The following is an 11,508-nucleotide window of genomic DNA, read 5'->3' as shown; positions in this document are numbered from 1 at the left end:
AAAAAGAATTAGCGCCTGAAGAAAAAAAAAAAGTTAGTGCCAGAAAAATATGCACAGAGATAGAAGGGGGCGAAATGATTGGCGAGCCATAAAATGAGATTGGAAAGTCTTTCAAATAAGAGATCGCGACGTCAGAACGGTGCGCGCGCTTGTCCGGAGCAAGGAGAAAAAAACGAGAGAGAGAGAGAGAGAGAGAGAGAGAGAGAGAGAGAGAGAGAGAGAGAGAGAGAGAGAGAGAGAGAGAGAGAGAGAGAGAGAATAAATATGTGTGTTTGAGGGGTGAGCCTTGAGAAATAGGAGGAGCTTCTGAACGACTAGAAATGTCAATCAGAGCAAGGAGTCCCAATAATCTAAGGCAATCTGTAAGGACCTGACCTTAGTCCGTTCAGATCAATAGGGGAGCGAGGCGAGGGAGGGGAGAGAGAGAGAGAGAGAGCGCGAGAGAGTGTGAGAGAGAGCGCGAGCGGATCGCTTACACTCGGCCGTTGTGGAGGAAATACACACTTCCCTTTGCCTTCGCGCCGTAAAAGTGGATATCGTTCGCGCGCACCGAGATTAGCCACTTTGTTGTTGTGCTCGGCTCGGTTCGGCGTTTTTTTTTCTTGTTTGTTTGTTTTCTTTAGTTTTTTTTTTTTTTTTTTTCCTCCCTTCCCCTTTCCCACCATGTCTTTCCCGCAGCTGGGATACCAGTACATCCGGCCGCTTTACCCGCAGGAGCGGCAAGGCGTGAGCGCGGTGAATGGCGTGCGCAGCGGGGCTGAGCTCAGCGCGTCCGGGGCGCTCTCGAGCGTGCTGTCCTCCATGTACGGATCCCCGTTCACTGCGGCGCAGACATACGGAGCTTTCCTCCCGTATTCCAACGAACTGTCCATCTTCAACCAGCTGGTGAGTCTCTCTTTCTTTCTTCAAGCTTCCGCTTTTTAAAAATATATATATATATATATATTATATTTTAAACTTTAACGTCGCCATCTTTCTTGCTCCGAACATGGCATTCCACTGAGAGCCAGCCTTTGCAAACCAACGGTGAACTTTGTTGTTGACTCCCTTCGGTAAATACAAAATACGGGCCGAACGAATAGTAACAAATTAACTAGTCTTAGAAGTTTTTAGGTTCGCGGGTGGAGTGTAAAACGCCACGGAAATAAGGAGCAGCGCAAGCGCGTGGACTCGCTGAAGTCACATTAATATTTACTTGTTTACTTCTACTGAGTAAAACTTGACCAACCACATGGTTCTCCTTTGGTTCTCTTTTTAGATTATTATTATTTTCTCAAACAAAAATTTCCTTCTAAAAAAATCGCAGCAGAAGCATCACTTCATTGGTGTTACATGACTTTATAAATGTGCTGGTGTGACTTCTGTTGATATAATGCATAGGATTGCCCGCTCTTGGATACATTACATGTTTTGTTGATCTTCTATAATAAATAAATATATGAGATCATAAAATGTATTCTGTGTAAATGTGATAGGACATGTTTAATGATTTTATTTATTTATTTATTTATTTATTATAATTTGTGAATGTCCGTTTATAAAGTGACACTGTGCACTTAGTTAAAAATGCTCTATTCTATTTGTTCACTCAGAGAATGTTATAATAATAAGTAATAATAAGAATGATCATTATTATGTTTAAAGAATAAATAAATAAATGACATCCCATTGATCCAGGGTGTACACACTTTAATGTAAGAGTGGGTTTGAAGCTGAACAAGTTTCTCACTGGGGAAAAATAGGTGTGAATTAATTAGATTCAAATGTAAACATAGGTTCCACAGGAATTCATAACATAAAAATAACCCTCGTCCAGAGGAAGCAGAATGAACTGTGATTGTGTTAATGAGATGAAAACGTAAACATTGTAAATATTTTGTCTTATTACTTTTATTAAACGCACATTTAATTAAAGCGATTTCTTTGTTAAAAATCGTAGATTAATATTTACTATTTTTAAAATGTTTTTATTAAATATTATTATTATTACGTTTTTAATGTTTATAAATACACTTCCATACAGAAGCGAGGATATCAAAGTCAAATAATAATGTTTAGTTGATGTTCAAGATTAAAAGAAAAAAAGCACAGTCTCTAATGGAAATAAGTGTAATTTGACGTTTTATATCGCTTTCCAAAATGACACTGCACTTTTTGTGTTTAATTCTTGAGTTAAACTAATTAAAACTATACGCAATAAAATATTAAAAACGGCATAATTTGTGCAGGACACGTGTACTTTCAACAATATACTGATATTTCCTAAAGCTCTAGGTTTATTAAATAAAGAGTAATTGTGAAATACAGGGAATTTTATTTATTTTTTTTATTATTATTATTTTTTTTTTTTTGTAGATGATGTATATTTTGACTTAATATAAACAAAACATGTCATTTCTCTCACGTGATGTTTTAAAAATACATAAACACATTTTAAAAAGAGCAAGGTGAAATATTGGCACAAGAATTGCAATGTATTTTTCGAATGCCATACTAATATAAAACGCTTTCCTTGAATGTTTCAGGGGGCCCAGTATGAACTCAAAGACAGTCCCGGCGTCCAGCACGCGGCGTTTGCCCCCCATCACCCTGCTTTCTACCCCTACGGTCAGTATCAGTTCGGTGACCCGTCCAGACCCAAGAACGCGACGCGCGAGAGCACCAGCACACTGAAGGCGTGGCTGAGCGAGCACCGCAAGAACCCATACCCCACCAAAGGCGAGAAGATCATGCTGGCCATCATCACCAAGATGACCCTCACCCAAGTGTCCACGTGGTTCGCCAACGCCCGGCGGAGGCTGAAGAAGGAGAACAAGATGACGTGGGCGCCACGGAACCGCAGCGAGGACGAAGAGGGCAACGTGTACGGCAGCGAGCACGAGGGTGAGGACGGCGACAAGCGCGAGGACGACGAGGAGATAGATCTGGAGAACATCGATACGGAGAACATCGAGAACAAAGACGAGCTAGACGAGCAGGACGAGCTGAAGCTGGATGGTAGCTGCGACTCCGAGATTTCTGACGGCTATGAGGACTTACACGCGCCCGAGCACAAGTTTTTGAAGGCAGTGGTCAAAGAGGGCAAAGACGTGGACCTCTTACACCACCACCACCATCACCACCATCATCACCACCAGCATCAGCATCTCCTCCACTCACTGGAACTCAAAACACAGGCGGCCAACAACGAGCAATGCAAACTGAACCAAGTCCAGAACTCACCCCCCAACGACAACAACGCGCCCCCGGCCCAAAAACCCAAGATCTGGTCTCTGGCCGAGACAGCGACCACCCCGGACAACCCCCGCAAGTCTCCCCCAAACAACAGCACCCCCCACCCTATCGTCCCACCTCACAGACTTGTCTCATGCCCCGTGGGGAAAATCCAGAACTGGGCGAACCGCGCGTTTTCCGCGCACCAGCTCGCGCTACTGAACTCCAACCATTATTTGGGACTGACCAACCAGGCTTCGGCCCTATACTCCAACAGACAAGCGGAGGGGCGCAGCTCCCCCAGCTCACAGACTTCGGCCACAGGCACATGCCACCCGCACTGAGACTGAGCGGAGGATTTTGGACACTTATTCAAGAACAAGGCTTTCCTTTTCAAACAGTCCTAAAGCGTGTATTTTTCAAAAACAAACAAAGAAAAGCCTCTACTGTCAACGGCTTCACAGAACAAACACTTCAAATGTGGCATGAGGTGTGCCTATATGTCAGAAAAAGGGAGCATGCTCAAGCAGAGGGAAAGAAAAACATTGAGGACATTTGCATATATTTCTGTTGGTCACTTGCAACTGGATCATTTCTGAAAGCGCAGAAAGGGGGATGCAAAAGCAAAACAAAACAAAACTTGACATTTTTGGAATATGTGCTGACCGGCTTTAGGCCTTAGCTTTTATTCAAACAAACAACAGAGAGGTTGCAAACCTTCCCAGACGTGTTCATTCCAATCAGGCCTCTGATTCGATTTGTTGTTGTTATGATTTCCAGAAAAATATAAAGATGTAGTGCCTTGGAAGCAGAGAAAACATTTTGAAAAAGCTTCATACTCTATTCAAAAATAAACAAAAAAAACCCGCCTGATTCAGTTGTAATGTAATTGGAGCGCTGACTATGTGACACAAACCAAGAAAAGCTGTAATCTCGAACAACGCGTCGTTTGGCAATAATTCAAATCCAATTCAAAGCAGTAATAACACACGTGCTCGCGCTAGCGCAATTAAGTTTCACATTTTAATTTGAATTTTCCACCCCTTATTCCCAAACCTTTTATTCTTAATTTCCCATGTCTCCCGTAGGCTTCAGAACCAACCTCAGAAGCTACCACGCTATTATCGGCCCTCTTCTCCTCCTTGGAGGGGCTATTTTGTCTTTTATAAATCTCCATTTTAATAATCTGTTTTAAAGGAATGTAAAAAAAAAAAGAAACAAAAAAAGGAATAACACCCCTTCTGTATACTTACCTTGTAAGCATGTCTTGTGTAAAATTGCTAATGCAATGCTGTAAGAAACTGTAGTCTGTGAGTTTATTTTTATTTTTCTTCTCCTTCTTTTTTGGTTTTGTAAGTTCTGTGAGGATTTAATGTTGACCTTGTTTTGTATATATAACGTAAAGAACATGTACATAATTGTGATCCAAAATTGTACAAGAAAGTATATATTTTGGCTAATAAATGAACCGCTGCAACTTCACGCGATGCCGTCATTTTATTTTTAGGGTCGTTAAGGGGAACTGTGGGTGTTAAAAATTGTAAAGATGCTGGTGATTCACAGCTGTGTTTGAGGGGCTTTAGGGGGCGTTGGGGGGAAAGTTCACTGGAGGTTATGGCTGTGAATTGGATGATTTTGAAGTGTTTTTTTCCACTTGCAGGGACTTAACTGTAATTAGCTCCGTCTTGAATCGCACATTTGGCCATTAATGGACGGGGATTATCCTCGTTGAGGCGTAGAAGCCAATATGAAATGAATAATACTTTCATTTACATTGGTCTGAAAAACGCGTCGATTCTTGGGATTGAACGGAAAACAAATTTGAGAAATTACGATCAATATTCATAGGTTCTGAAAAGAGAAAGCTCTCATGAATTTGCTTTTTTTCCACTGCTCTCATCTGAATTGTGATTTACAGGTTTTGGTTGTTGATTGTTTCTGAAAAATGTATAATGAATTCTAATCAGAAGTTGATGCGGCGCTGCTTGCCATATGCCTTCGATACACTGAGAAATCATTTATTTATGTTTGCAACCCCCCCCCCCCAAACACACACACACACACACACAAACACCACCCAACTCCAAGACCATTTGCATGGCAGCAGCTTTGTTGTGGGCCTGAGAAAACTTTGGCAAAGTTGGAGTTGGAGCTCCCTCTACAGTCCGCTCAGTATCTTTCTATGTTTTGACCTTGTTTTCCTTTAATCATAGAGGTAAAGATAATGACGTTTTAGCGCCAACGTTAGCGAGAAAGAAGATATTTACCGCTTTAGCACTTTAACAAATCTGGATTTCTGAGGTTTGCTGTGGGAATATTGATTACAATCATGTACCGACTGAGGGTCCGTTTGGTAAAATGAATTATTTCCCTGTTGGTTTTAAAACGCTAAAATCAACCAGATAAACGTGAATGTTGATTGACGCCATCAGAACCACGTGAATACTCAAATACAACGCCAAGTGAAATACAGAATAAAAGCTAAATGTTCAAACGTGGGACATTATACAAAGCGGCAATCATATTCACAGAAATCTGGTATGGGTTCTATTCCTCTATCAACCGCTGTGTATACGCTTTTTTAATGATTTATACGAAGGGTTTAAACAGAATGTGGCAAATTTTACACAAGAACAAAACCCACACTTAATCAAACACTGATCTGTCTGTTTTTATTAACATTCACCAACAAAACTGCCTCCATGTTTGAACTGCACAGATGCCATTGATATTAGCCTTAAATATCGGCTACTTTTAAACATTTTCCCGCCGTAAAATCTCTTTTGCACTCTTCAAGTTCCAAGCCCTCCACATAGATACCTTCAGGTATTAATATAAAATGTATATAAAATTGATCTAAACGGACTTCAGCTGAACTGCACCTGTGTTAAGCACCAGGGAGTCACGTAGAAAGCTGTTAATCACAAATGTTACGATTCTACGGGGAAACATGCGTGAAATTAAGACGTGCAATGAAAAAAAAAAATACTAGTCGGGAAAATAACAGTATTAAAAGTAGTGAATTCCCATGGGGATAGGGGTGGATTTAGGTATTAGAGGGCATTAGGTCATTAAAGGATCATGTGCTACACAGTGTTAAGAATAGTCTCAAAATGCTAAACTCACTATCTACATAATTATAATAACAACGAGTTATAACAATAAAATGTGGATTATGGGCGTTTTAATAACTATACTGCTTTATTAACATTGACTAAGACCATTTCCTGAGGATCATTTTGTTCAAGTACAAAGACATTTCGGATACAAAAATATATATTATTAGAGTCTCGCGTGACCTGGAATGTCCCCGATTCATTCTCTGCGCTATTTTCAGTTTTCTTCTTGCGGATGCTGTGAATTTTCACTTTGACGCATTTTTTACTCCTGCTTATTATTATTTATTTAACTATTGACAACGGTGTCCAGTCTGAGACGGTCCGGTGGGCTCGAGTACCTGGTACATAGCTCAGAGATGTAGACATTGGACACTGCACGAGCGTTAGATCACAGGTCGCTCTTAGTTTCAGTTGGTAATACACATTTTTGCAGTGTTTTACAGGGCAATGTAACATATCAGATCAAAATTGACGTGTATCATCAAGCATCGTTTGATTCACTAACATAGTTGAGTCCATTAACATAAGACTTTTATATCAGATCAAGACTATAGTATTATCCTGTTGATGCACTTCATACTTTATGACAGAGAGCACTGGGTACTCTGAGCCAAATTAAGTGACAATTAGCGCTGTATTTTAGATCTTGCTTTAGACAAGTCTCTTGTTTATAGTTTTTGGACAGTGATTACGCCTGGTTCTGGGCTACACCATATACAACTGAAGGGAATACATAGTCCAATATTAAGTCATTCGCACGAAAACAAATGCTTAAAATTACATATTGTTTTGCTTCAAGCTCAGTCTGGGACTTGCATATTTACTCATCACTGGAACTACAGTGAGGCTCAAGACTTTATTTACTCCCTGTACAAGTGTTTATACTTGAAAGGAGTGATGCAAGTAATATATGGCTTAATACAGGTGTGCATCTTATATAGATATTGTAAAATATCCATAAAGAAATGATGTTTTTGGTGAGATGCTTGGCTGGAAACATGCATCTATTCAGTCAATGGTCTCCCCATATGAATCTTCTCCTAAGCATATAAAGCGAATAAATAGCCCTTGTGCTTGTCGCTATAGGCAGAAGCCGCTGGTGGTGCTCTTTAGTTTATTCTGTGTTAAGTAGATGTCCTGGTGCTTAATGTGCAATAATTAACAGAAATTCATCTGGTTTTTTTTCCCTTCAAGCATTGGCAGCTATGCTCAGCTATGTACACTCACTCACACACACACACACACACTCTCTCTCACACACACACACACACCCACACACACACACACACACACACACACACGACCTACATACCCAATGCATGCATACATCCCATTTACACAGAGACCTGCATACCAAATACACACATATAAAGACTTATGCAATGAACACACACACACACACACACACAAAGACAAAGTATAAAATGGCACTTGTTAATCACAATAGTGATGAATCAGTTTTACTGCTAGCCCCCTTAGGGATTCTAATAGCATGCTAATATGCTAAGCTAACACTAATTCTCATTAGCATTTTTGTCTCTTCTAGATTTAGTTTGAATGTTACTTACCTGTGAAGGACATTTATTGTTTAATCTGAAGCTTTTAATAGACACATTTTCATATTTTATATTTTATCATATAGCCTTCTTCAGTAGAGAGCCCTCAATTTCTAACATCTGACTAATGTCTAACAAACAAAACTGGTTCCACCAACCAGAAGTAAAATTGTGACTGGGTGGTTCCACTGTCTGTTCCAGTTTATGGTATCTGTTAACTGGCCAGGTTAGGCCTTTAGGTCAGCTCCTGAAGACCTAACCAACCGGTGAGTGAGATGAAAACGGAATATATATACTGCACAAAAACATCTTAAAGTGACAGTGTCATGACGATGTATTTTTGTCCAGCCCACCTCTAATGCTAGCACATAAATATGAATAGAGATTTCATTTGGCTCTTTGCATGTTAAGGCAATGACATCTTATCTCCAAGCCATCTGAGGAAGTACAATAATAATAATCAATAATAATAATTAATATTAATAATAACAATAATAATAAAACAACATTAAACACTGAGCATCAGAGCAGCTGTGGGAAAGCCTGAGCTTATTGACACTCTCCAAGCAAATGGCAATTCAGTCTATAAGGCAGCACTAAAGCTTTTTATCTGCGAGCACCACTCCGCAGGCACATCAATGGAAGAGGTCCATAGCTACGCCGCGCTCGGGGAAGAATGCATTGTTAAATACCAATTTGGATGGGATAAGAAAAAAAAAGTGCAGCGACACAGAATCATTAAAGTGAAATCTAATCTATCTTTCTGGCCTGCCATTGACATGGAGACTTGGGACAGAGAGGGGCGACCCTGACAGAGTGAGAGAGAGAGAGAGAGAGAGAGAGAGAGAGAGAGAGAGAGAGAGAGAGAGAGAGAGAGAGAGAGAGAGAGAGAGAGAACTTGGGCCAATGGAGCCATCAGCAGCCCTCAAGATGAATGGAGAAAAATGGAGGAGTACATAAGCAGTGTGGCGGCCCGTTGGAAGGGGCCAAAGGTGGGCTGTGAAAAGGAGGTTGTCCCCCTGTCCTCCCCTCACTGTCAGAAAGCACCAGAGCAGGCCCCTGTCCCGCCACTTGTGGCCCCCGTCTCGGGACGGACAAATGTCAGCGCTATTGTGGCCCTGCTGAGGCTTTGAAGAGCCCTGCACTCTTTTGCGGAGGTCACTAATCCTTTTATGAGGCGCTGCTGATTGTTAGTCACACACACACACACACACACACACACACACGCACACACACACACACACACACACACACACACACACACACACACATTGCTCTTTTCACAAGCAAGCCCAGCATGTTTGGTGACCTGCGAGGGGACGCAAGAGAACCAGGCCCAGATTAGAGAACACATGTTCCACGCTGTCACTATGGCTAAAGCCGCAGGCCATCCAAACCTCTCCTGCACCTTCGCACAGGCCTGATATCCACATTTACCCCCAAAATCATGTTTTACACCATTGCCAAGAAGCTCACGCCTTCCCCCGGCCCAGGCCTGCTGAAGTCGAGGATTACTTTTCTTCCCAAAGCCCTCCACAATGCACCAGGAAATTGGCCAAACACTGCCTGCGACCAAATATGTTTACGTTACATGTTTATATTCTTAGTGAATCTATACCACCCTATAGCTGGGGAATTCCTCCCAACTGGTGAAATATTTGGCATATTTATATAATTAAGAGTGAGTAAATAATGTTGTTCATTGTGAAATCCACTACAGGGATCAACAGAAACAGTCAAAATCAGTCTGAACCTGTAAGCAGAAAAGTAGTCTATTATAATGTAATAACATTGTTACTATATCGTAATGAGCATCTTATCTATTATTATTTATATATCTATTTATTTATTGATTGTATATATATATATATATATATTTATTTATTTATTTATTTATTTATTTATTTATTTATTTATATATATATATATATATATATATATATATATATATATATATATTTATTTATTTATTTATTTATTTATTTATTTATTTATTTATTTATTTAAGTGCACATTGGCTGGCAAGTGATGAGGCAATGGACTTGTGAACCTCAGTTACAGATATGTGTCTTGTTTGTGTGCTGCTTATGGTCCGGGCAGACCTGATGACAAAAACCCCCAGAAGAGTGACACTCTCTGGGGCAATGGGAGGAGCCGTGTGGGCCTGCTGATTTCATGCCTATTGTTGACCTAGTTTAGAGAGAGGAATTCTTTTACTGGCCCCTCGAAAGGCAACAAGTGGGGGCAAAAAAGGGGGTGAGGGTAGAGAGAAAGAGGGGGTGAGGATGGAGAGAAAGAGAGGGAGGGAGAGGAGGTGAGAGCCTTTGCCGTTCATCCAACTGAAAGATTGTGCTTTTCTCCATCCCTTCGACTCATCACGGCCGACTTACAGGGCAATTATGGAAATGGTGCTTTGAAGCCGCTCGCTGGTCTCTTTATTTTTCCGGGCCTTTCTTTCCGCCCTGCACTCTGACATGATCCTCTCCCACTGTCCATATGTTCTCTTTTCTTCTGATTAATGTGAAGATGGCTGTCTGGTAAGAGGGACTGAATGAAAGAACCCAGAGGCTAAAGGATCAACAGTTTGGAATTTGGAGTTGAGTGTAGACCCTGCCATTCAAGTTTGCAGACAACAATACAATGTAGGACCACTCCTGAAACTGCAGTTTAATGCTTTTGGGCATCTTGGTTATCAGTTATCGGAGTCCAGAATTTAATGGATAGAAGATCCTCAGGGTCCTCAGGGGATTGTATTCCATCCCCACCTTGGCCACTGTCTGTGAGAACTTTGGTGTGTTCTACCTGTGTTTGCACGGGTGTCCTCCAGGTGGTCCAGCTTCCCATCCACAGTCCAATAACACATGCTGGAAGGTGGATTGGCTGAAATTGTCCACCAATGTGAGTCCGTTATGCACTGTGACGGACTGGTGCCCTGTCCAGGGTTTGTTCCTGCCTTGTGCCCAATGATTCTGGGTAGGCATAGGATTTACCACAACCGGGAACTCAATGAAGCGTTACAGAACACACATTAGTGAATGAACGACCTCTTGCGCACTGCAAGGCACGGAGGGTAACCTTTCAGGTGGCTTTTCCACACAGAAATGTTTACAACCATGCTGAGTAAACCAGGCTCAGCTAAACCTACTCAAGGCTACTTAAGTGTTTAATGGGAGGGCTTAAATGAAATGGGGACGTCCTGATTAACAGTTAAGTAAAATAGTACAACCTCCACCTTTATTTTTAAAAATGTGTATTATGACACGTTAATAGCTATAACACACCTTGACCACACAAGTTGGTCACATAGCCTGCAAACGCCTGCAGAGAAGCCCATATAGCTACCCTCGTTCAGTATTCTCAGAGTGTATTTTAGATTTATCAATGGAAAAAGAATCTGTAACTGGGTTAACGGGTTTGGAACACTGGGCCCTGCAGTAGAAAAGAGGCCAATAGCTTGGAGCTGTAGCTTTCAGCTGCTGTTGCTTTTGTTAGTGAGAAAGCAGCTTTAAAACAACCCCTAAGTGTAATGTAAACCTAAACCTAACCCTAAAACTGACCCCTTCTTTGGGTACATATCAGAGACATGCATTTAGTGAAACAGCACCACCAGTGGGCAGGGG

At 41.2% G+C, this 11,508-nt stretch overlaps 1 protein-coding gene across 1 annotated transcript; it reads left to right on the top strand.

The window, feature by feature from the left end:
• The first annotated feature begins 391 nt into the window (after positions 1 to 391).
• On the top strand, positions 392 to 4,615 carry LOC136679060 (iroquois-class homeodomain protein irx-3-like). Its single transcript, XM_066657339.1, has 2 exons — positions 392 to 885; positions 2,526 to 4,615. Exons 1-2 carry the CDS (start codon positions 664 to 666, stop codon positions 3,555 to 3,557), a joined length of 1,254 nt encoding a protein of 417 aa, XP_066513436.1. The 5' UTR covers positions 392 to 663; the 3' UTR covers positions 3,558 to 4,615.
• Positions 4,616 to 11,508: the final 6,893 nt, after the last annotated feature.

The sequence above is a fragment of the Hoplias malabaricus genome, chromosome Y, assembly GCF_029633855.1.
Source record: "Hoplias malabaricus isolate fHopMal1 chromosome Y, fHopMal1.hap1, whole genome shotgun sequence".
Taxonomy (NCBI): Eukaryota; Metazoa; Chordata; class Actinopteri; order Characiformes; family Erythrinidae; genus Hoplias; species Hoplias malabaricus.
This window is presented reverse-complemented; position numbering and strand designations above follow the sequence as displayed.

Coding starts and splice junctions, on each gene's coding strand:
- LOC136679060 (XM_066657339.1), top strand. CDS start 664: ATGTCTTTCCCGCAGCTGGGATACCAGTACATCCGGCCGCTTTACCCG. Junction 886..2,525: donor TGTCCATCTTCAACCAGCTG/GTGAGTCTCTCT, acceptor TGAATGTTTCAG/GGGGCCCAGTATGAACTCAA.